This window comes from Chlorocebus sabaeus, chromosome 11 (assembly GCF_047675955.1).
Source record: "Chlorocebus sabaeus isolate Y175 chromosome 11, mChlSab1.0.hap1, whole genome shotgun sequence".
In the NCBI taxonomy this organism is placed as follows: domain Eukaryota; kingdom Metazoa; phylum Chordata; class Mammalia; order Primates; family Cercopithecidae; genus Chlorocebus; species Chlorocebus sabaeus.
The window spans coordinates 128,185,217-128,211,223 of NC_132914.1; the positions used below are offsets into that span (position 1 = coordinate 128,185,217).

The window sequence follows — 26,007 nt, forward strand, 5'->3', positions numbered from 1 at the left end:
TCACTCACTCGCTGTGCTTTTTCTTTTTGTTGTTTCACCCAGCGTCCCGAACCCACAAGCTCACTGTGCTTCCTTCCCGTAATGCTACCTTTGTGTATTCCAATGACTCTGCCTACTCCAATCTCTCTGCAACCGTAGGTGAGCATTTACGTACTTTTGTTCTTCGTTCTGTCAAGTTTGGATCTACGATGAATTCTGAGGCCAATTCTGTTTGGTAGTATCTGAATTCACTATGTCCTGGCTAGCAAGTGAGCAAATGTCCCAGTCAAGAGAGCAGATCCAAGGTGTTAAAAAATAACCACTAGGGTTAAGTCTGAAGGAAGATTGCAATACATTAGAACAGGGGTCCCCAGTCCCTGTTACCAATCCGTAACACTGACACCAATCCGTAGCCTGTTAGGAACTGGGCTGCACAGCAGGAGGTGGGTGGTGGGTGAGTGAGTGAAGCTCCATCTATATTTACAGCCGCTCCCCATCGCTTGCGTTACTGCTCGAGCTCCACCTCTTGTCAGATCAGTGGCAGCATTAGATTCTCTTGGGAGCACAAACCCTACTGTCAACTGCACATGTGAGGGATCTAGGCTGCACGCTCCTTATGAGAATCTAATGCCTGATGATCTGTCACTGTCTCCCATCACCCCCAGAGGGGGCTGTCTAGTTGCAGGAAAATAAGCTCAGGGCTTCCCCTGATTCTACATGATGGTGAGTTGTGTAATTATTTCATTACATATTACAATATAATAATAATAGAAATAAAGTGCACAATAAATGTAATGCACTTGAATCATCCCAAAACCATCCTCCCCAACCCGTCCATGGAAAAATTGTCTTCCATGAAACCAGTCCCTGGTGCCAAAAATGCTGGGGACCACTGCACTAGAAGGTATATACATTCTTTCAGGTTCCCAGGATCTTCTAAGCCAGCTGCTTGTTTTCAGAACAAAACAGACACAAGATGAGACCTTTTCTAAACATAGAGATTGTTTGGATTTTTCAATGAATTATCTTCTTTGGGGGAGGAAAGCAGGCCATTTTAATGGAAAATTAAAGTTAATTAAAAAATACCTCATCAAACATTTGATTTCTTGTAAACATTAAAATCAGCCTTTCGTCCGTAGCTGGACTTTAAAAAAATCGTTAGAAGCTGTTTGTGAAACATATACCCACGAGAATCATGGTTAAATTATTTTCTTATTTGATCACCTCCAGAGCCTACATGGCTCAACGTGAAGCTCAAAGCAAAAGGGGTAATAGCAACTGAGGCATTTATTAGATGAGCATAGTAGCCAGTTCTGACCCTGTCCATCTTACCCTGTGATCCTTTTCAACACAGAAACTGTCTGCTCTTTCAACTGTAAGGTGATTGGCTTCCAAAATTAATGTTGCCAGTCAAGCAGTCTGACTTATGGGTTTATACAGCCTGGCTCAATTATGCAACCACTAGTGATCCATTTAACCTTGCAATGCATAGGTCTCCACCAGCAAAAATGAGATAAAATTTAAAAATGAGTTTAAAAACAGTAAGGAAAAACATCAAGGTCCCTTGAATTGGTTATCCATGTGACAATGTAGCTGGAAAGCCTGAGCTGGGGTTGGGGTCAGGTCCGCAGACCCTGTTAGCTCTCCTGTGTGTCTTCAGCTGGGCTGACGGCTGCCAGGGGCTCAGACATTCTCCCCAGCCCATGTGGTAGCAAAGATCTGTGAGCGACTGTGATCCCAGTTAACAATAAATGCCTACTCTTGATTTTTATAGTCTTCACTTATCTATTCTGTAAACCATTTACCCCACACCCTCACCATCAGATCCCCTGGCCATGGGAACGGGACACAACAGGATGACTGGACGGGGCAGTGCCCCTCGGGATTTGTGGCCAGCTGGGCTTGTCACCTGCAGGTTCTCCTCGGACTATGCAAAATGTTACTTGGGGTTTTCCTCCTAGTGCCTGAAAATGGGTTCTGCTAAAATCCCAAATCTACCTGTCCAGGTTCAGGGGATTTCAATTAAAACTCAAAAGGAGAAGGAGTTCAGCTGTAGTTCCATGTTCACACTTGCACTGAAATGTTCCACTTGGAACGCTCAGCATGAGGACGGGAGTGGGGAGGACTCGAAAAGCAGGTAGGCACAGTCAAACTCCAGGACAGGAGGCTGTCGCCACACCATGCTTGGTAACCCATCTGTTGGCAAATATCACAATTATCACATCATCATACGATATGATATGCAATATGAAATCTATATGCAAATATGAAATCTATATTTGTACATAATACCTGCATATTATGTACAAATATATTAATAATATTTAATGTTAAATTTTTACCTGACACATACACATAACTTTACAATTTAATTACTAATAATTAAATATTACTGATGCTATGAATATTCATATTTTAGAATAATATATGTTATAAATATATAATTAGAAAGATCAATAATACCGCATACTTACACATAAGTTATTTGTAGGTCTGACACACATCTTCAGACTTTTAATCTCGGAAGGTTATTAACATATAATGTTGTCATTTTTCTTCCTTAGATATTGTGGAAGGGAAGGTCAACAAAGGCATTTACCTGAAAGAGGAAAAGGGAGTCACGCTTCTCTATTACGGCAGGTACAACAGCTCCTGCATTAGCAAGCCAGAGCAGTGTGGCCCTGAAGGTGAGTAGCTGATCCCTGCGGCATCTTTGTCATGCATTTCATTATCAGGGAGCACCTGCTCCTCTGGCAACTGGCAGATGTGGACCTGAGGTTCTCATCAATTGCAGAATGCGTGAGAATGTCAATGACGGATTGGAGCAGGGGAGGGAGGAATACAGGCAAGGAGGTGACTAAGCAGAGACTTGTCCTGGTGGCTGGAAGTTATAACATCCTCTTACAGAGATGTGAGATCGAAATACTTAATCTTGTAAAGGAGGGGAAAAAAAAAACCTTCCTAAAAAACGGATACAGCAATGTCACAGTGGGGACTAGACAGGGCCGTGGCGTTTCTGGGAAGGAAATTGATGGCATGGCACCTGCGGTGTGATTTCTGGCTCTGGGATGTTGACAGTGAGTGGGCAGGGCATACCCTCGAACACTCGTGCCTGGTTTTGGTTCTTTTACATTCATCGAGAGGGGCTGGGCCGTGGCTCAACCTGTCCTGGCAAGCGGTCACAGGCCTGTGGCTAACGTCGTGCCATGGACAGAGCAGAGATGCAAAAGAAACACCGGGAATCGACTTGCTTTCGTTTGCTTTTACTGTGTGAAGTGTAACCTGCTCTCTCGTATCTAGGCTTCAGGCAATGCATGTCTAGACCACATTGCAAATTTTCTGAGAAATTGTTCTCTGCCATCCAAACCAGCTTGGAGCCTTCAAGTTCCTTTCTCCTAGGCAAAAAGAAAATTATGATTTCTAGGGAGGAACAAAGCTGACTGCAGGCCTTGTACGAAGCTCTGAGGCATTTAGGACATCAGATGGCCTTCTGTGATGAGTTCATTGTACATGATTGTAGGACAATACGGACTATGTTCCAGTAAAAATAAACAACAGCTTAGCAAGGCAAAAACATGTGGGAGGATACATCTTGGGCTTTGTGGAAACCAAAATTTTGAGCAATGGTTATGAGGCCCAAAACCACGGTCAGGTTTACAAACTCATAGTTTGAGCTGTTCCTGAGTTCAAACAGCTCCATAAACATCCCAGGCTTATTTGTTTTTACAAAGTGAAAAACAACCATGGGCTCGGCGTGGGCTCAGTGGCAGGGGCGAGGAGGACAGGAGAGTAATATGTGCTCCTTCTTTTCGTTGGATTCGGGAAGGGCCGGCATCTCTGTGGTGGCTTTTTCTGGGTTTCTAGGGAACGGCTTCTCTTGGGAGTAGAGGCATCCTGAAAGCTCCAGCAGCCACACTGGAATCAGTCTCATTTGAGGACAAGGATGGTGCAGGCGCCGGGGGTCCCAAGGCCTGGGACTATCACAGATTATGAACCCGAGACAGGAGACTGTGATGAGACCAGCGGGAAATCAAAGCTACTGGACAAGTTTTGTCTGCACGCCGAGGTCACACGTGAGAGGCTTCTGAGGTGATTCTGGCCTGTGGCTGTGTTCGGTTGGACAGGCATCAGGTTAAAATTTTAAAATTAGCTGTCAACATTGAAAAATAGGAAATTTTCACAGATTTCCAGTTTTTCTGGAGAAATCTCTCCTGACTTCTCTGGCTGGCTGGAGCTAAGTCGTGGTGGCCCTGGGCTTCTGTGTCCAGTTCCCCTCACCCCCCACCAGACTTCTCGACTCTTCCAATAATCTTCAGGTTGAACAGAGCCTGTCTGTAGTGTGAGCTCTGGGGCCAGAAGGCGTGGGTTCCACTCTCGGTTCTGACCTGTTCGTGGGGGTCTTGGGCAACCGCTGCTTCCCTCTGAAAAGCCTGATCTGTAAAGTGAGTGAATAAAAGGACCTTCCCATGGAGTTGTGGTGAAGACTGGAATAACTATTACGGCATATTCCGGGCACACGGTTGGTCCAGTGTCGAGGGGTCGTTTGGATTTATCATTCGTGTGTTAATGAGTCCAAACTTCCCCTTCTGCACAGAGTATCTTTTCTAAGAACCCCACGTTGCCTGCTTGGCGGGTGACTTCTGACAGAGGGGCTGTTGTGGTTGAGCTGATCATAATAGACGCATACCCTTGTTTTGAGCCCCAACTCTGCACCACTCCTTGTTCTAATCCCAAACATGTATTCACTCATTTCATGCCCCCAACATGAGACACACAAGAACCTGGGGGGAAGAAAGAGCCATGAACTCGGGCTTCATGTCCCACTGTTGACAATTTCTTGTGTGTCATGGTTAAGCGGAACTTTTAAGATATTTTTCACGTGGCCACTTTCTTTAGAGCATGGCCAGATATAAAACAGAGCCTGGGGTGCGGTGGCTCACACCTGTAATCCCAGTGTCTTGGGAGTCAGAGGCAGGATGACTGCATGAGCCCAGGAGTTCCAGACCAGCCTGGGCAACACAGTGAGCTCTTGTCTCTCATTTAAAGAAAAAGAAAAGAAAGGAAACAAAGTCAGGAAACCTTCAATCAATGCTAGCTGGGTGAGAGGCTGCTCTCGTGAGGCCTGATGCAGATCAGGTGGGACATTTCTCTTCGTGCTCCCCCAGGTCTTGAGTTCAGCTTCGTAAGGTGACCGGGCCATGAGCCTGCACGAGGGCCATGGCATGCCTTTCCAGCTTTCCTCTGCCCTATCCTTGGCTCAGGTGGATTCTCCTGGGGCCCTGATGAGCTTGTACTTCTGTGTGCGGGAGAAAAAGCCATGAACGGGGAAGACCTGCCCAGCATTTTCCAAATTAAAGTCCCTGTAGCAGAGGCGGAGAAGGCCTTCTCAGGGGGCACTTGGAGCACCTAAAACAAAAAGTAATGGTTTTGTTTTTATTTTCATATAATGGGTGCATCAGAAACGAATTTTCATATATATTATTTAAGAGGAAATTTCAGTAAGCACCGAGCTTTAAAAATGGGTAGATTTAAAGGAAAATATTCCCTAATAATCATAATTCAGGTGGTATTCAGATCTGATAAAAATTGTGAATGATTGGAACACGGGAAGCATTGATTTAACTTTTTCAGATGTGTTGAGTGAGTCCTCCACACTTACTGGTGTGGGCACAAGCTTATAACCTGTTATTCTTATAACAGAAAACAACATTTAAATAGAGAAATGCTCTCCAGTCCCTGCCTAACAGGCCCACTGCTTTTATATTTCTTATTTTCAAATCCTGATGTGGTCTCTGTTCATATTTTCGGCTGATTTTTTAACAAATAATGTTTTAGGGGACAGGGTTGATGCTGAGAAGCATGGCTGTTCCCCGAGGGCACCCATGGAAGGCAGAGGTCCCTGCTGCGGCCCTGCTCCGGACACCTGCTCCGGGCCCTCCCTCCACCCCGGCTTCTGCCAGGGCCTCTCTGTTGTGTGTCTGCCTGCCTTCATTCTAGGAGCTACTGTGGGTCCTGTCTTTTGGCAAATGGTGCCTTCTGGGGACATTTTCTTAAGGTCACTTGCTGTGAATGGGGGAAGCTTTGGAGGACATTGGAGAGAAAAAGGCTGTTTGGATCTCTGCCCATTCTTGAATGTTAAGGTTAGAAAACACAGTCTGTTCCTTCAATACTCAGGATTCTCTCTTTCAACTCCCCTGACCAGTGAGCACACAGGTGGGGAAACTGAAAAGAGGAAGAGGCACTTGCTGGAATATCCTAGCACCTTCTTTCACCTACCTGGAGACCTTGACGGCTCAGCTCGAGTGTAACCTTTACAGGGATGAGCTGCGGTCCGGGTGAGGTCCTCTGTCTCATGCCCTCATTGCTCCCCAACATTTCTTCCCAGAACTTGCAGCACTGATGATGGCCTGTCACTTCCGTCTCCCTTACTTGGTCTTCAGCTCAGTGAGGACAATGACTGAGTCTGTCTTGGCACACCATAGATACTGCACATTGGACGCATCTCCATCCAGGCTTTGCTGTAGCTTCACATGAATACTGAGCAAGGGCCATTCACGACTCCTAGAGAAGTCATTTCTCCAACATCGAACCCACAGTCAATACTGACTACACTCAAGCACGTTGCTAGGAGGTGGATCTCATGTGACGTTTCTGACCATAATAAAGTTAAATGAAAGGAAACTGATTGCATAAAATCCAAAAAAGGTCATTTTCCATCTCCAGCATCAAGGTGCAAATTATTAGGTAACTCTTCCTTGCTGACTCTCATTTCTACCTCTCATTTATTGCTATATCAGTTAAGAGAATGTTATTTGATATAACAAGTAAAAGCACGGACAACAGCAGAAAAAGAAGCCCATTCCATTGTTGGACTCCTCTGACTTTTAGTGTGTTATTTCTGATATTGGGCTAAATTCTGTCTTGAGTAACTTCTGCCCATTGCTTCTAGTTCCAGCTCTACTGTGAATGGCTTTGGTAGCTCCTGGGAAAGGCGGCCTCCCTGATTAGCCCCTCAGCTTTGCCTTCCTCCTTCTGTGAATATTTCCTTTGCTTTTTCCTCACATGTATTAAGAACTTCCTCTGCTTATAAACCCCAGGGAGGCCACTGAGGTCCCGAAGCAGCAGCTGGAGCATCTCCGCATGGCCACTTCCATCTTCTCAGCTTTGAGTTGGCTTTTTCCCCCTTTGCATTTGTTTCCTAAATTTAAAAAGCTGTCGACAATATGCTAAAATACTTGCAGGTGGAGTTTTAGGCTAGAAATTTCCGGAGGGGCCTGGAGGACACGGGCCTGGCAGGGATCCAGCTACTCTCTTCCTCAGATGATCCGGGGTCAGGGGACTCGGAGGCCTGTGGAGCAGGCGATCCTCAGAGAAGCATTCGTTCAGCACGCTCCTTGAACAGATGGGGAAACTGAGGCCTAGAGAGGATGCAAGATGAGCCTGAGCTGCACGATGCTGTGGTGCAGTGCATCTCCAAGTACAGCTCATACGCCCTGGGTGGCAGCAATTGCAGGTTCCCAGGCCCCCACCAGGATGTGCTGATTCCAAGTCTCAGAGGACAAGGCCCAGGAATCTGCATTTTTAGCCAGTGTCTCCAGGTGATTCTCACAACTCACGTGATACCACATCCTGGAACTGGCCGCGGCTGACTATACGTGCTTCGTTTGGTGGGTGCTGTGTTGATCTTCTGTTTTTATAGTGAGATTTTCTAGATTGTCTCCAGCCAGGTGGGTGGATCCAAATGCCCTAGCCCACCAGGTTTCCAGAAAGGGAATTTCTCCCGGTGCTTTCAGTGTTTTTCTTTTAAAATTAACATTCAACTCTGGCAGGACACAGTGGCTCACACCTGTAATCCCAGCACTTTGGGAGGCCAAGGCAGGAGGATTGCTTGAACCCAGGAGTTTCAGACCAGCCTGGGCAACATAGGAAGACCCTGTCTCTACGAAAAAAAAAAAAAAAAATTAACAGGGCGCCGTGGTGTGTATCTGTCGTCCTAGCTACTCAGGAGGCTGAGGCAGGAGGATCACTTGGGCGCAGGAGGTCAAGCCTGCAGCGAGCCATGATTGCACCACTGCACTCCAGCCTGGATCACGGGGCAAGACACTGTCTCAAAAAAAGTCAGCCTTTACATATGGGAAAATTTCATTTAAAAATCTACACTTCTGACTTCTCTTAAAATACCAGAACTCCTCCCCTGCACCCCGCTGGCAGCAGCCGGTCAGGGGTAAGGAGTGACCGCCCATTAAGGCAGGGCCAGCATTTTCCAGACGTCCTCAGCCTGCAGGACTCTCTGCTGTCCCTCGCTGGGGCTGAAGGCAGTGGCCATTCCCCAGGATGGCCTGCGTGTGGCTTTGTTAGAGGAGCAGAGCCGGGGAAAGGGAAGAATTTCTTATTCCCGTGAGGAAAGTGAGTGCCCTACAACCCCAGGCATTTCAGGAAGCGATTAGAGTGGGGCTTTGGGGTGGGGGTGAGGAGTGAGAATTTTAAAGGCTCGATGTGCAAACAAGTGTCTCCTCCTGGTCACACAGGTTCAGGGCCCACGAGGCAGCGGGGAAACAGGCTCTGAGTCTTGCGTGGAAGCGTGTGGGACGCGCAGCCTCGTGGCTCTCGAGGAAACGCGGTGGGCCACAGGCTGGTCGGGTTGCTGGGATGGCCATCAGACCCCGTCCCTGCCTGGCTCCGGCTCCGTTCTCAACGCTGCTTTCCCGGTGTGGGAGCAGCATCCGCTCCGGAGCTCCAAGTTCTGGTTTTGTCAGCTGAGTCTGCGCATGCCTGGGCCGGTCCTGGTGATTCTGATTGGCCCAGCCCGAGTCAGCCTTCGGGTGTGTGGTCTGCGGTGACTGGGCGGGTACGGACGCCAGGCGGGCCCACAGGCCTGTAGAACCTCGTGCCCTCCTGGGCCGCTGTTTCTTTGGCATGTGTTGAATCATGCTCTTGCACGGTGCTGGGTCTGTGGCCTTGGGAAGAGCAGCTCCATGCATGATATCCAAGGGAAGGGCGGTAGCCGCAGCACAGCGATTACAAACGCAGACTCCAGATCCAGGCTGCCTGGGTTCAAATCCTGACTCGTCACAGACCAGCTGTGTGGCCTTGGGCAAGTTACCTCACCTCTCTGTGCTTCAGTTTTCTCCCCTATGAAATGGGGACAGTAAAGATGCCTAATTTACAGGTTGTTGGGAGGATTTAGCCTCAGCCCATGTAAGTTCTCCTTACCTGCTAGAAATCATCCTTTGTTTTATGCAGTGGTCTTTACATATGAAAGGAATTAACTTCTCATCTGTTAGATCTGTGACAAATATTTTTTTCCCTAGATGATTGTCTGTCTTTGAGTTTGTTATGGTGATTTTTTTTTGCCTTGCAGAATATTATATTTATGCACTCAAATTTATTAGTCTTATGACTTCTAGATTTTAATTTTTCCTTTTTCTGTCTTGTCGAGAAAGATCTTTCCTCATTTTATTTTTTGGATGTTTTAGGATTCAGTGCTTATAACAAGAAAAAGTTATTACATTAGTTTGTCAATATTGTGCTTGTTTCTTTTTCCTTCAGATTTTTCCTTGTTTGTATTGATGGCCCAACTCCATGAGGCAAAGTTCCTTAAAAGGCTAATATGGAAGGCACACTGTGAATTTTTTATGACTCTATGAAGACGTGAATTGATACTTAAATATAAGCTGTTGCTCAGGTAGAAGTCATTGTTTTGTGGGTTGAGTGAACAAAATGAAAAGCTTGGTTACCGGCACCATGGATGGCCTTCAATCTACCCTTTCCTAACACCACATGGAATTTTTAAATTTTTATTTCTCTTCCTGAACAGAAAGACATTTGGCCAAGCAGGCTCATTTTGAATTGAGTGAAAGGAGTTTTAAAATGCAGCAAAGTTTTTGGAAAAAATTAACTTCCATGAATCCTACTGGGAATTTGTTTCATAACAAAAATTTCACAACGCACTGTGCTGACTTCCTTGTGAAACGGGTTGTTTCTGAGTGTGGAGGGAAGTGGTGGGAGGCTCAGGGGTTTGTCTTGGCCTCTGTGCCCCTCAGAGCACGAGGCAGGTGTTGCAGAGAGCCTGCTCATGAGGTAGGTGTGGGTGGCACCGGCCAGGTCCAGGGACACCCGCGTCAGCTGCCCCAGGCCTCCGTGCAGCCTCCACAGTCACACCGTTCCGTGGTGACCACGTTACTGGGCACTGGTGAGGGCTTTTTCCTTTCCCAGGAGCCCTAAGGACAGACACTGCAGGGCTTGGAGTTGTGCACTGCAGCCTCTCAGAGGTCCAGAAAGGTCCAGGCCCCTTCCAATTTTTTGGATGTTCTTCTTCTCTTAAAAAATAAAATGGAGAAATTCCATACCAGGGTTTTAAAATGTATGCTGTGTTTTTCATGAATCCTGCGAGGGCTTTGAGCTCACAAAGGTATAGTTGTCTTGATATATTGTCACAAGACATTTGAAGGACTTCTAACAGATGTGTTAATTCATAAGACATCACAGAAAGGACGGTGGGCAATGAGACACCACCTTATGCATGAATGACGAATGTCTTCTTTGAATTCAGTGACTCTCTAAGACTGTCCGTAACCTCGCGTGAAGGTAAGGCCTAGAGTCTAGATTTGGCACCACTTGTAGAAATAAAGCCCAGGGCAAATACCCTTCTGCCTCTCTCCCCGGCCCACCGTCCCATCATGGGCCTCTTTGGACCAGTTCTGGGCACGTGTTCTTTCTCAGCACCACTGAACCCTCTCGCCCACGTGCCTGGGCTGGGCTTGGCGGGGGTGAGACAGCTGGATGTATTTCCAGCTGTCACAGGCAGAGTCTAGGCAGGCAGCTAGTGTCACACACACACACACACACAGACACACACACACACACAGGAGTTTACACACAAAGAAAGGTCAGGTGGGCAGATGCTGCTGGAGGCAAAGAAGTGGAATAGAGAAAACCAGAGCTCCAAAATGCAGTGCTAGAGAGGCCCAAGCTCCACGGAGCCTCCAGCGAGGCCCTGCCCCAACTGCCCCTTCAGCAGAGAGCCCGGCCCCTAGACTAGTGGGCGTGAGTGCAGGACAGCGGTCGGGGTTGGGGGGCCACGCTTAGGAGCTGGGCTTTTGCAGTTCCTCTTTTTTTTTTTGAGACAGAGTCTCGTTCTGTCGCCCAGGCTGGAGTGCAACGGCGCGGTCTCAGCTCATTGCAACTTCTGCCTCCCCAGTTCAAACAATTCTCCTGCCTCAGCTCCCGGGTAGCTGGGACTACAGGTGCCTGCCACCACACCCGGCCAATTTTTGTATTTTTAGTAGAGAGGGCATTTCACTATGTTGGCCAGGTTGGTCTCAAACTTCTGACCTCAGGTGATCCACTTGCCTTGGCCTCCCAAAGTGCTGGGATTACAGGCGTGAGCCACCGTGCCCGGCCTGCAGTTCCTCTTGTGGTGAAAAGATGGAGAAATCCTACATCAGGATCATAAAAATTACACTGTTTTTCCATGTTTACATTGATCACAGTAGGTCTTTGGACCCACAAAGGTACAATATCTCATTGTCATATATACCGTAATATACTGCCACAACACGTTTGAGGATGTTCTGTCTGATTCTGGTGGCAGAGGCAGCATGAACTGATGGGTCAGTTCATTCATGCTATCATGTGTCACTCAGACTATTTGGTCCACATGGAATCCCTCCTTCCCTGCCGCATGGGCCTGGGTCAGGACTTCCACAAATGTGCAGACTGGGGTCTTGAAAAAGGTTTCAGCTGCTGACCTCTCTGTGTTCAACTGGGAAATGAACAATTGCGGATATCAACAACTTTAAAAGTGTACTTCCCTTTGGCAAGAAATCCCCTCTTGGGAATGTATCCTAAAGGCATATAATCTGAGATATGCAAAAAAATTTGCTTCAAGTTCTGTTTGAAAATTTCTTCAAAAAGTGGAACAAAACCTTAAGATCCAGTGACAGGGGACTGTTGTTTAAAAAAAGACTGTGATGCTTGTTTAGAATGCACCGCTGTGCAGACATAAAAATGACAACGTGAAAGTGTATTTATGGATGTTGGAGGAAGTTCACGGTGGAGTAAATTTTATAGAAATGTTGTTTATAAACCAGTGTGCCTGAGATGGTTCATGTCTTTGTAAAATCTATTTATAGAAAAGGCTTAGGAAGGAGCCACCCTAACCACGTTTCTGGAGGAATAGGAGAGAAACCTGGAGGGTGTAGGTCTTCACATTTGCACGCTCCCAGTGGGGACTGCAGCGATCTTCCTCAGTCACTGGTGACCTTGAGTGAACTAGCCTTAGTTCCTGCATCTGTATAATGGGGATGAAGCAGGATTTTTGTACTTTTTAAAAGGCGAGAGTTCATTTCAAACTCCTAGAAAAGTGCCTGGCGCTATGTGAGCCCTTAATAAACGTGCAAATATTACTGTCTGGATTTTCTGAACTGAACATACACTGCCTTTAGAATGGGGACAAAATGCTTTTCAAATGAAAAATAAAAAGCAAAGAGAACCACGTGCTTCTGAGAAGTCGAGTCCCCTGCTCTCTGTGAATAACTGATTTTGTGACTTTCCTCTTCTCAGGGGTCACATTTTCTTTCTTCTGGAAGACACAAGGAGAACAGTCTAGACCAATCCCTTCTGCGTATGGGGGACAGGTCATCTCCAATGGGTTCAAAGTCTGCTCCAGCGATGGCAGAGGCTCCGTGGAGCTGTACACGCGGGACAATTCCATGACATGGGAGGCCTCCTTCAGCCCCCCAGGTGAGTGACAGCGTCGACCCCGGGAGGCTCTGCCTGGAGGTGACATGGGAAGCCTCCTTCAGCCCCCCAGGTGAGTGACAGCATCGGCCCCGGGAGGCTCTGCCTGGAGGAGTGGAGTCCTCTCTGAGAACGGGATGCTGAGGAGCCCAGCGCAGCCCAAGGAGCCCAGGGATGCTGCTGCCTCCTGGCACTGAGCTCCTTTCCTTTAAGGTTGCTGGGGAGGTGCACGGGGAGAGGCAAGGATGTGCCCTTGGTAAGTCGCCTTTGGGTGGTGCAGAGCCCGGCCTCCGTCTGCCCATGCGCTGTGACTGCTGTGGGTTACCTGACCACACCTGTGACGTGCAGATGATATTAACTGTAATTACCTCACGGTTTTCAGGAAATTAAGCTGCAGATGCGGTGTGCAAACTGCAAGCAGTGGTTACATTTCTCCTTCTTTTCTTTCTCATTTTCCCTTTTCCTCCTCATCCTCCTCCTTTTTCTCTCATATTCTTTGTCTCTTCCTCTTTCTCTTCCTCCCCCTCCTCTTCTTCCTTCTTCTTAGTGGTATAGACTCGAAATTGTTTAAAGCATGACGAGAAGAAGCTTTTGGAGAGAGAGGCTGAAGATTCGGGGAGCAGAGGAAGGGGCTGGGGGAGAGGGTGGGAAGCGCTGGGCTGTGTGTGGTCTTGGAGGAGGGAGGGGCCCTGGATGTGTGGGAAGAGGACAGGGGTCCCTGCACATTGGCTGAGTTTGCAGGTGGGTGTTGAGACACGGACATGGGGTAGGAGGCCACAGAGGCTGACGAAGGTCTGAAGTGGAAGCTGGAGAAGGGGGACAGGTGGCCGGGGATGCAGAAAGACTCAGGGTGGCATGGAGTGGGGGCCTAGTCAGGACTGGAGCCCAACAAGGGAAGTGCAGAGGTGAAGGGGGCAGCACAAAAGCCTAGGATGGCCTCCTGGCAGGAAACATCTTTGATGTATTTAAGGGAAATCCATTTTCTGGCTCATTCTTAAGGGAGGCTGCATGGCCCAGTTATTAAAAAGCGTGAACTCTGGAGCCAAACAGGCTGGATCAAATCCCGCCTCTGGACGTTGGTAGTTGTGTGAACCTGGGCACCTTCCCTAACTACCCTATGCTTCAGTTTCCTTATTCGTAATATGACAGTAATAGCAGTATCACATCATAGGGTGGCTGTGAGAACTAAGTGGGCTGCTATGCATAAAGCCTGGAACGATGGCACAGTGGGCCCAGAAGGTGTTTGCCTTTTTCTGTGGATGCTCGGTGTGCTCTGACCAGCTTGTACCTCCACCTCTGTAAGGAGGGGCGATTCAACAAACACCTGCTTCAAATTTGCCCTCTGTGATCCCTAAGGTCAGAAATAATCTCTGCCTCCCTACCCTGACACAGAACCATTTGAACCTTGTCGGTGACCCTCCTGTTCCACTTGCTATCAGAATCCGATTGCAAGCATCTTATCTCTGTGCCCCTTGGGGCTGGTGGAACATGGTTTCAGGCACCCAGTAGGTTCTCTGACCTTGAACGTGCTTTAAGGTAAAGCCTGCTCAACTCTGGCCGCTTTTCCACCCAGGGAAAGGGCGAGAATTAGAAACACTGCTGGCTGGCAGTATGCTCTCTTTTGTGCATTGGAGGCGTTTGTTATTCTTGCTTTAATAATAATCCTTTGGACCAACCTAGGATCCAGGCATGCTCCAGAGACTCAAAATTATCAGAAAGTTGCACAATCTTGAGCAAGAAGCCCTGATGTCACTCTGGGTGATCTAAGATGCATGGCTGGCTGGGGGCGATGCGTGTCCTTTAAAAGCACCGTGCTGTTCCTTCCAGCAGCATGCTCAGGAGGACGGCTTACCACACACGCTGGCAGAACGAAGGGGACCCTTTGTGGGGGAAGTGACAGTCAAAGTCTGATGAACATTCTTGTTGATGAGCGTGGTTCTTGTGCCAGAGACAAGAGTAACACAAAAGTTGGTTGATGGAGGTTCCTGAATGAGCAGGGAGGTTGGTCTTCCCCACCAACTCACTCCCATGTTGGTTAACATTATACGCCCTCGCTTAGAGCAGAGGCTGATGCCAATGGCCTGTGGGCTGAGTTGGGTCCTCAGATACGTTTTATGGTCCTATATTGTGATTACCTAGGCCATGTTTGTCAGAAAAAGATTTGGAATGACTTATGATCATTAGTAATGATTTTATTTTAAAATTAAGATTTTCCAATTTCTCTTGGAAATAAAAAGACTGGCAAGGCAGGCTGTTCATCTCTCGGGTTACTGGTCGGGGAGGTGAGTGGGGGCCACCTCCCTGTGATGGGGCAGCCACTGTTCCATGCACCGCAGTCAGCACAGAAGCCGCGTCCTCAGGGAAAGCCCATTGCTGTGCTTACCCGCTCCTTGGCCTCTGCAGACTGGCTTTGTGGGCGCCACAGAATGCCTATATTGCTGTTAGATTTTAATAGACTTTGTTTTTTAGAACAGTTTTAGATTCACAGAAAAATTGAGTGCAGAGTTCAGAGAATTTGGTACTCTACCTCCACACATGCACGCTTCCCCACCATGGACATTCCCCACCAGAGTGATCCATTTGTTACATTTGATGAACCTACGGTGACACATCATTGTCACCCAAGGTCCATAGTTCACATTAGCTCTTGGTGTTGTACATTCTATGAGTTGGTGAGGTAGATCTTTTGCCCATTTTAAAACTTGGATTTTCTCTTTCTTTCCTTCCTTCCTTCCTTCCTTCCTTCTCTTTTTTCTTTCCTATCCCTTCCCTTCCTCTCCCCTCCCCCTCCCCTCCCTTACCTCCTTCCCTCCCCTCCGCTCCCCCTCCCTCCCTTCCTTCTTTCCTTCCTTCCTTCCTTCCTTCCTCCCTTTCTTCTTTCCTTCCTCCCTTTTTTCCCTCCCTCCCTTCCTTCCCTTTCCCTTCCTCCCTTCTTTTCCTCCCTTTCTCCCTCCCTTCTTTCCTTTCTGTCCTCCCTTCCTTCTTTCTTTCCCTTCCTTCATTCCTTCTTTCCTTTGTTCCTTCTTGCCTTACATCCTCCCTTGCTCCCTTCCTTCCTTCTTTCTTCTCTCTCTCTCTCTCTTTCTTTTTCTTTCTGACAGGAGCTGTCATCCAGGCTGGAGCACAGTGGTGCAATCATAGCTTACTGCAGCGTTTAACTCCTGGGCTCAGGTGATCCTCTCACCTCCGTTGCCCAAGTAGCTGGGATTACGAGCATGTGCCACCATGTCTCGCTAGTTTTTTTAATTTTTTTATTTTTTGTACAGTTGAGGTCTTACTTGGTTGCCCAGGCTGGTCTCAAACTCCTGGCTTCAAGCGACCTTCGCATCTCAGCCTCCCGAATTGTGGATTGTTTGTTTTCTTACTGTTGAATTTTAAGAGTTTTTGGGTATATTTTGGATAATAGTCCTTTATCATGTCTTTTGCAAATATTTTCTCCCCATCTGTGGCTTGTCTTTGACAGTGTCTTTCACAGAGCAGACATTTCTAGTTGTAAGGCAGTCCAGCTTGTCAATTATTTCTTTCATGAATTGTGCCTTTGGTGTTGGATCTAATAAACCATCACTAAACCCAAGGTCATCTAGATATTTTTCCTGTGTTATCTTCTAGGGGTTTTATAGTTTTGCATTTTATTTTAGACCTATAGTCCATTTTGAACTAATTTTTATGACAGGTTTAAGATTTTTTTTTTTTTTTTTTTTTTTTTTTTTTTTTTTTTTGAGATGGTGTTTGGCTCTTGTTGTCCAGGCTGGAGTGCAATGGGGGTGATCTCGGCTCACTGCAACTGCTGCCTCCCAGGTTCAAGCAATTCTTCCTGCCTCAGCCTCCTGAGTAGCTGGGATTACAGACGCCTGCCACCATGCCCAGCTAATTTTTTGTATTTTTAGCAGAGACAGGGTTTTGCCATGTTGGCTAGGCTGGTCTCGAACTCCTGACTTCAGGTGATCCACCTGCCTCGGCCTCCCAAAGTGCTGCTGGGGTTACAGGTATGAGCCACTGCGCCCGGCCAAGATGCTTTTTTTTTTTTATTTGAATGTGGATATTCAGTTGTTGGAGCACCATTTGTTGAAAAGACTCTCTCTGTTCCATTGTGCTGCCTTTTCTCCTTTGTCAAAGATTGGTTGACTGTATTTTTATTGGTCTATCTCTGGGCTGTCTATTCTGTCCCACAGATCTATTCTTCTGTTTTTTTCCAATGCCACACTGTCTTGACTACTGTAACTTTTTGTAGTAAATCTTGAAATTGGGTAGTGTTGTTCTTCCAATGTTGTTTCTCTCCTTCAATATTGTATTGGCTATTCTGGCTCTCTTCCTCTCCATAGTTTATCAATATCCACAAAATAACCTGATGAGATTTTGATTGGGATTGTGTTGAAGATATAGATCAATTTGGGAAGAACTGACATCTTCACAACATTGAGTCTTTCTATCCATGAATATGGAATATCTCTATTTAGTTCTTGTTTAATTTCTTTCATCAGAGTTATATAGTTTTCTTCATATATTGCTTATAAATGTATTGTTATAATATATGTATTTCTTTTTCCTTTTTTGGCACCAATGACAATGATAATGTGTTTTTTAATTGTAAATTCGACTTGTTTGTTGCTGGCAGATGGAGAGCAATTGACTTGTATATTAACTTTGTAGCCTGTAATCTTGCTATGCTCACTCATTAGTTTCAGCTTTTTTGTTGATTCTTTTGGATTTTCTACATAGACAATCATATCATCTGTGAATAAATATATTTTTATTGCATCCTTCCCAATATGTATATTCTTATTTCCTTTTTTTGCCGTATTGCATTAGTTAGGCCTTTCAGTACAATGTTAAAAAGGAGTGGTAAGAGGGGACATCCTTGCCTTGCTCCTGACCATTTTTTTCTTGACTGAGCTTATGGTCTGATTGGTTGGCTCTTGTGCCCTGGCATTTTTCAAATATTTTAATCACACTTGCTTGTGAGCATTTAAATGTGTAACTACTATGTTAAAATAACAAGGAGTCTCCTTGAACTGCTTTTGGAATTTAGGGCATGAGGACAAAAAGATAATGTGTTTCCTGTGCTCCAAAGGACTGGGGAACGTCAGGTCTGTGTTATACCTTGTATTAGGACTCACCAAAGTTAACAGTGATTGATCATCTTAAGAAAGAAGGATGTGCCCTCAAACAGGAAAAACCTGTGCATGGGGAGCTCATTTCCACAGCACTGAGCAGGGCGATCTTCACTCTTTTCCAGGCCCCTATTGGACTCATGTCCTATTTACATGGAAATCCAAGGAGGGCCTGAAAGTCTATGTCAACGGGACCCTGAACACCTCTGACCCGAGTGGAAAAGTGTCTCGTGACTATGGAGAGTCCAACATCAACCTCGTGATAGGGTCTGAGCAGGATCAGGCCAAGTGTTATGAGAACGGCGCTTTCGACGAGTTCATCATCTGGGAGCGGGCCCTGACTCCGGATGAGATCGCCATGTACTTCACTGCTGCCATTGGTCAGTGAGTGTGAAGGGCTGGGGCAGATCTGCTGTCTGTTCCCAGGGTATCTGCCTCCTTTCTCCCCACTCTCCTGTTACAGCTATCAGCACTGCAGGCATGAGATGTGTCCTAATGAACCTTGTAAACACAGTTGTGTGTTAGAACACCTGTTCCCTGAGATAGACGAGTTAACAATTTACTAGAGATGCTCTGAGATGAATATTGTTCTGTTGATCATCACAGGGTTTCGAGGTATATGTGACGGAGGATTATAGAAGGCTTTGGATAGCAAATATTCTAGGTCCATTAGTGATTTTGATCAACAAATGTTAGCTGTGTGCCTCCCAGGGGCTATACTCTGATGGGCCCTTGGAAAACCCCCAAGATACCTCTTCCTACTCAACACAGGGCAGTTGTTCAGGGCAGGGACCTGAGGGTAGGTGGACTGGGGTTCAAATATTCATTGTGCCATAATGAGCCGTGAGATTTTGGGAAGTCATTTTTAAAAATTGAGGTCAAATCTGTATAACATAAACATAACCATTTAAACATGAACAATTCAGTAGCACTTGGTACATTCACAGCGCTGTGCAGCTGCCACCTCTACCTGGTTTGGAAACATTTTCATCCTCCCAACAGGAAACCCAGGGAGCACAGTCACTCTCCGTCTTCCCCTCCCCAAGACTCTGGCAACCACTAATCTACTTTCTGTCTTTACCTATTCTGGAGATTCCACATACACGGAAATGTGTAATGTATAACCTTTTTGTCTTAATCTCTCAGATTTTTTTTGCTCTGTTAAATGGATAAAAATACTCCTCCTCCCTCTCTGGGGGTGGTGTTGGGATAACAAAATGAGAAAAGGTCTGTAAGGTCATTAGCACAATGCCTGGCATATGGCAAGAATCCAAGGGCTCTTAGCTGTTTTTAAAATCAATATTCACCTTCCCCCTACAATTCAATTTTCATTTTGTCCACAAGTGAATGCACCATTTTTCCCCACTGGGTTTCTTTATTTCCACATAAAATAATCTGCTAAAAAATGACAGCCCCCATGTAGGCATTCACAAACATGTGGCTGTTGCTTCACTGGCACCCAGCACAGCAGGTGTCAGGACCGGGAGAGAAAGGCCTGAGTTCCAGACGCTGCCTGCCCTCGTTCCGCTTCTGACATTGAGTCCCTCAGTTGTTAGGACTCTGTTGATTGTATGAGAGAAAACTCGATTCAAAATAACTTTAGCCAAGAAAGGCATGTGTTTCTTTTTCATTTCTTGCAATGGGAGCTCCAGGGGAAACTCTGGTTCAGAACTGGTTTGGTCCAGGTGCTCACATGATGTCAGTGGCAATCTCTGCGTTTGACCTTGCCCTCTTTTGTGTTAGCCTCCTCCTGGTGCCAAGGTGGCTGTCATGCTTCTAGGGTTGCATCCTCAGCCCTCAGCAGCCTCTGTGGAAAAGAGGGAGCTTCTTTCTCTTATCACCTCCCATGCTGGGGCTGGGCAGGACTCACTTTGGCTCACATTGACCCATGCACCTTCCATGAGTCATTTTCTGTGTCTGGGTGTGCAGAATATGCTGACTGGCTTAGGTCTGGGTGGTAGTTCCCCACCCCTAGCCCCCTTGAAATGACAGTGAGGTCAGCCTTATCCAGAACATGTGGAGGAGAGGGGACTCCCAGGGGACAATCAGGGATGCTGGTCTCAGAAGGAACAGATGCTGTGTGGGCAAAACAGCCTGTGTCCACTACAGCTTTAGACATTTACATCTTCCAGCTTCCACCCAGGAAAACAGAATGCATTCCCTCTCCCAGCACTGACAGAGGGCAAATTATAGTGTCCTTCAGAAGAAAAAAAAAGGGATCAATCTACTGCATTTTATTGCCTAGGGTTTAGAGTTGTCACTTTGAAACCAAGTTATCACTTGTATTTATGTTATGAAAAGCCTCAAACAAATCCTGTCCTCCTGACAGTTTACTTGTTTTAGTAACACTGGAAAGAGGTGCCCTTGTTTCTGGTTCTTGTTCTTGTCAGAGCAAATTCTCTTCGCCAGAACCGGAACTGAACCAGAACTAGATCTACCAGAATCCCACTTCACCTGGTGACCTGGTCCTGAAGACAAGGCATATGATGTAAAGCATGTATAGGGAAATGGCTCTTAAAGTCCCTGGAAGGGCTGTGTGGGGCCCAGTGTACCACTGCTCGGTGAGTCCAACACAGCCGAGTTCAGGGCAGCCATGCGGAGTGACAACTGGAACTGAAATCCAGCCTGCTCCCAGCCAGGCCGGGCCTCAGTGGGGACATGGCCACACAAGTGGGTAGAAGTCGTTCTTCACATGAAGATCTATCTGCATTTGAAGCCGTGCTGGGGCTGTAGGTGCCCAGAGGGGTCTTTTTCTGAGTGACCTGGCCAGAGGGGACACCCTCCTCTAATCTCATGAGCCAGAGCTGGCACCATTTGTTGACCGGTCCGTCCAGGTGTGGTGGCCTTTCCTGATACAAAGGCACAGTGCTGACCGTCTGTCACCCTGGCCAGGTGTCCCCTCTCCCCCACCACTGGCATGGACGGCAGCTCTTTCTGTAGAGGAGGAAGGAGGTTGCGTTCAGAGCCGTGCAATCTGAAAGCGTGTGTCTTTGGGCCCTGGAAGCACGCTCAGCACGTGGGAACTGGGACCGCCTGAGGACCTGGCAGAGTCTCATTTTCATTCCAGTCTCCGTGGTCATTGCTTGCAGGGGTGGGCGGGATCACTGGACCGATTTTCACCATCCCTCACTCTGCTTTGTGGACACACACGAGTTAAATGTGAGTTTGACGTGACTCCTCTGTAACTCATTGGCACCTGAGGAGTGAATGTCACTCTAACTTGGAGAACAGAGTGGTGCTGGGGTCCAGTTCTCTCGGCAGCGTCACACCTTCTGCGTTCACCAGCGGCCCAACCCCACCCAAACCCAAGGGCTCAGTCACTCCTGCAGCCGGCCAGGGGTGATGATGTCATTTCCTCAGCTCATCCAAAGCAACTTCAAGAGATTTTCCGAAAATGAAGTCGAATATCTGGTTAAGTCTGTGTTCTCATCAGGAAATAGCAGGATTAGAAATAGTTGGGGGTGAACAGGCAGAGAACAGCAAATCTTGGCTTAGCCTTCAATCTTAAATGTCTTTATTGTTTGTAATTATTCATCATTAACCCCATGCGGGCTGAGTGCAAAGGATAGCTGGAATCCTTGGGCTAGAAGGGGCTCAGGAAGAGTTTTCCCCACTGCTTTACTGGGGCCTATTCTCACCTCATCGATCTCGGAGGAGGCGCTCTCAGGGCTCCTGTCTGTGCTGGCCCAGTGAGTTGCAGCCCTCCTCATTTTATTTCCAACCAGTCTGGATGCAATTGAAATCTATTTCTTTTGGTTCTTTATTTATTTGAAATCGGTACTCCTTGTACAAAATCATCTTTTGATATGCTGACTTGCATGAAGGGTGTTCAAAAGCGATTGAGAATACAAATAGAAAAGTAATGTGACCTGGGAAAATCCATATGGCCGACCCATTCAGCTGATTTCTTAGCCCATAATTTATCTCCAGCAACATTCCAACTCAAAACGTTCTCAGCCTCTCTTCCATGTGTCTGAAGCCGGTGCATTTTTAATAAGGACAGGTCTTCCTTGTGGTGAAAAAAGTGACCATGTTTTAGTCCTTAATCCAGCATTATTTTTTCCAGGAAAGCATGCTTTATTGTCTTCAACGCTGCCAAGCCTCTCCGTGACACCCACAGCAAGCCCCATGGTGAGCAGATGCGTCTTCCTTGGCACCCCCACCCCCAGCTGACATCCTTCTGCTTGGGCTGTTTGCTGGGAGAGAGAAAATTCCATTAGGTGTCTGGGCTCTTTGTTATCGGCAGTACATTGTCTGGGAAGAAATAACAAATGGAGGCGAAGCCAACTGCAGTACTAATTCTTGGTGCTAAGAGTGACTGAGGGGAAAACTCTCAGTTCCTGCCACCAGGAACCTCAGGTGCCCAAAAGGAAATGCCGTGGGCACCGTCGGCCGTGGGCTCCATGAGTGGGGAGTGAGGAACCTGCCCCGCTTGGCTTCTCTCTGTGCCCTTTTCGTTTGATGTGAGAGGAAAAGCTCAATTCATAGAGAAAAATTCTTGTCTGGAATTAGTGTTTGTAATCAAAGAACTGCCCTTTCTTGAGAATGTTAATATAATAGTGAGTGCACGACTCTGACCCATCTGCTTGGGTTCAAATCCAAGCTGTACCACTTATTTTTGTGTAAGCCTCTCTGTGCTTAGTTTCATCCATCAAATGGGGACTTATTTCATAAGGTTGTTGTGAGGATGAAATGTTAATACAAGCAAAATATTCACAAAAGTGTGAGGTACATAGTAGAAGCTATATTACTATCATGGTATAAAAACATTTGACCAGCTGGGTGTGGTGGCTGCGCCTGTAGTCCCAGCTGCTCAGAAGGCTGAGGCAGGAGGATTGCTTGAGTCCAGCCTGGGCAACATAGTGAAACCCCATCTCTATAAATAAAAAAAGAGGAGCCAGGCACAGTTGCTCATGCCTGTAAGCCCAGCAATTTCGGAGACCGAGGCAGGAGGATCACTTGAGATCCGGAGCTCAAGACCAGCCTGGCCAGCATGGTGAAACCCTGTCTCTACTAAAAATACAAAAATTTAGCCAGGCATGGTGATCCATGCCTGTAGTCTCAGCTACTTGGCAGGCTGAGGCAAGAGAATCGCTTGAACCCAGGAGGCAGAGGCTGCAGTGAGCTGAGACAGGCAGAGGCTGCAGTGAGCCGAGGTTGCACCACTGCACTCCAGCCTGGGCAACAGAGCAAGACTCAGTCTCAAAAAAAAAAAAAAAAAAAAAAAAAAAATTAAAAAAAGCGTTCAACCCAGAGTAGGACACATTAAACTTCTGTATAATATTTTGATTTTAGTTTTTAGTAGAAACTCATGTTGCCAATTTCTTTCAGATGCCCACAGATGCCTACCATTCCATCATAACCAACCTGACAGAAGAGAGAAAAGCCTTCCAAAGTCCCGGAGTTATCCTGAGTTACCTCCAAAATGTATCCCTCAGCTTACCCAGTAAGTCCCTCTCGGAGCAGACAGCCTTGAATCTCACCAAGGTAAGGCTATTTGATGTCTGTGTCTGGTGGACCAGGGGTGGCACCCTCACCGGGACCATAGGTGTTTCTGTTTGACCTAGATTGAGTTTTAAAAAAGCAGGAACTTGGCCAGGCGTGGTGGCTCAAGCCTGTAATCCCAGGACTTTGGGAGGCCGAGGCAGGCAGATCACGAGGTCAGCAGATCAATACCATCCTGGCTAACACAGTGAAACCCCATCTCTACTAAAAATACAAAAAATTAGCCTGGTGTGGTAGCAGGCACCTGTAGTACCAACTACTCGGGAGGCTGAGGCAGGAGAATGGCGTGAACCCGGGAGGTGGAGCTTGCAGTAAGCTGAGATCGTGCCACTGCACTCCAGCCTGGGCAACACAAGACTCCATCTCAAAAAAAAAAAAAAAACAAAAAGGCAGGAACTTTTACTTAGAAGTTTGGGTTTCAGGCTTCTCATGAATGACCAGCTGGTGTGGCCCTTCTGGCCAGCTCTGTACAGCTCAGTGGAGCCTCCTTTAGGGACACTTGAGTCTTTGCTGTGGTTTCCCAATGCCCAACCTACCTGGTCCCCCCTGTGCAGCCACCTGGCCCCTGTGGGTGTGTGGGTTGGCGACTCCTAGTCTAAATAAACTCTGCTACCTCCTGGCAACAGGTAAAAGGTGGAGGGGCCTCACTGGCAGATCCAGCCATGGGGCGTGGACCACAGCCTGTGCACAGTGGGAATCCCCAAAGCTATCTAAACACTTAGAGAATGCAACATTTATGGCATTAAAATCAATATGCTTTCTCTTTTTACTCCTCCAAATAGTTTCCAGGTGAAGGCAGAGGGTGGATCGTGGGTTCTCGTGGCCTTGCTGTCTTCTGTTTTGGGCTAGGGCTTATCTTGGTGGATGCGAAGACAGAAGGGGTTTTGAGACTGGCTCACCTTGAAAGCATAGCATATGGGTTAGGAGCAGGGTATATGGAGCCCCACCGCTGCATTGACCTTTGATCTGCAGTTACTCTGTGGCCTTGGTCAAGTGACGTAACATCTCTGCTTCACTTGGCTCCTCTGAGATGTGGAGGAAATAATGACAGCACCCACTTCATCAGGGATAAGTGGGTTCCTATGTGCACAGAACAGTGCTGGGTACGTGGTGAGCACTTTTCAAGTGTTCTCAATTCTTACTGATTTCCTTGCTGAAGTCATACCCAAAGAAGCACATGCAGAGAAATGTGTTCAGGGACTTGAGACATCTTGGAATGGAGGGGGGTTGCCATCAGCTTTTCTGTCCACATAAGAGAAGTTAGACTTCCCAGATTTCATTCATTCATTCATTCATCATTCATTCATTCATTCATGGAACATGCTAGATTCTGGGGATTCAGGATGACCAAGTGCTACTACTCCCTGCTTTCAAGAGGCTCAGGGCTGAGGGAGTGACGGCAGGTCACGGAGTCTGAGAGGGCCTTGAAAGGGAACCACATGGAGCTGCGGGACTCAGCAGTTCTGGAGTCAGAGAGACCTGACTTTGACCCCAGCTCCACCACTCCCAGCTGGTGTCCGTGGGCAGGTTATTTAACCTCAGCACACCTGCTTGCCCACTGTGACATGGGGACAATGAGATCGCCCACATCTCTCAGGTGCTTCTGGCTGGAAGATACAGAGCCCTTTACTTAGCGGACTTGGACTTCAGGCCGTGTACTTGCTTCAGGCAACAGGAAGCCCAGAGGTGGGAATCCTAGGATTCACTAACTCAGTCTTCACTCACTGCAGGGACTGGATAGGCACCGCTACAATTCTCTCGGCACTCGCCCCGTTCTCGCCCAGCTGCAGGTCCCCAGCACCCTCGCCTTACCCTAGAACATCCAGAAGGGAAAGAACGAGTCGGGGGACTCCCTACCAGTCAGGGGGAAACGTTTCCCATGGTTCCCTTTGCTGAGACTCCCCCCTCAAATCTCACTGGCCAGAGCTGGGCCACATGACCACACCTGGACCAATCACTAACCAAGGGGAGTGTGATTGGCCACTGGCTCAGCCAATCATGAAGGAGCTCTAGGGTGTGGCCAAAGGCTGTCCAGTGTGGGAGCACTTCCGGGCTCTGAAGGGAGGGGTCCTCAGGGTGTTGGGTGGAAAGAGTGGGTGTAGACAAGCTGGAAGGTCATTATGCATGTACGCACAGGAGCGGGTGTGAGACACCGAGACAGGGCTTGGTATGCAGTAAGTGCTTTATAAATACTAACACTCTTGTTTTTATTGAGATGGGCTACCAGGGGTCACTGTGACAAGCGGTGCCTTCTATGCAGTTAGCACTTAATAAATGCTCACACTTTGGGCACTAGTGCTCTGCCTCTAGCTAAGGTATGCAGTCGGGGTTTAATGCCCACTCTGGGCACTGGCACCCCCTCCCCTCTAGCCGTGGTACACAGTCAGCGCTCGATAAACCCCCACTCTGGGCATGCGCGCCCTCCCCTCTGACTAGCCATGGGTACCCTGCAGCATCCTCAGGAACGTGCGGCAGACACTTAGCAGGCTCCCTCGGTGTTTCCGGGTGTCTAGGGAAGGAGGGAGTCCAAGCGAGGATTAATTAATTAGACGAATGTTGATTAAACACCCACTTGTGTGTGGGTTGCTTCATTAATTATAAAATGGATGGCTTAATGAGCCACAGTTGCATTCTCATGAGTGGGTTCACTGATGACTTTATTAATTGAGCA

The 26,007-nt window shown here is 47.4% G+C and overlaps 1 protein-coding gene and 1 long non-coding RNA gene across 5 annotated transcripts in view; one reads left to right on the forward strand and one right to left on the reverse strand.

The window, feature by feature from the left end:
* ADGRD1 (adhesion G protein-coupled receptor D1) overlaps positions 1–26,007 on the forward strand; it is a 184,661-nt gene that overhangs the window by 16,414 nt on the left and 142,240 nt on the right. For 2 of the 4 annotated variants that reach the window (XM_073021244.1, XM_037987267.2), the window contains exons 4-9: positions 43–138; positions 2,544–2,666; positions 12,544–12,723; positions 17,957–18,211; positions 21,898–21,962; positions 23,163–23,318. In XM_073021244.1, coding sequence (XP_072877345.1) covers positions 43–138; positions 2,544–2,666; positions 12,544–12,723; positions 17,957–18,211; positions 21,898–21,962; positions 23,163–23,318 — 875 coding nt within the window. The remainder of the gene's footprint in view (positions 1–42; positions 139–2,543; positions 2,667–12,543; positions 12,724–17,956; positions 18,212–21,897; positions 21,963–23,162; positions 23,319–26,007) is intronic. The other 2 variants (XM_073021246.1, XM_037987274.2) reach the window with 1 other exon arrangement.
* Positions 21,304–25,217, reverse strand: LOC140712813 (uncharacterized). Its single transcript, XR_012094618.1, has 3 exons — positions 25,062–25,217; positions 23,275–23,394; positions 21,304–22,027 (listed from the first exon to the last, which is right to left on the reverse strand). It is a non-coding gene; the product is annotated as an uncharacterized lncRNA (long non-coding RNA).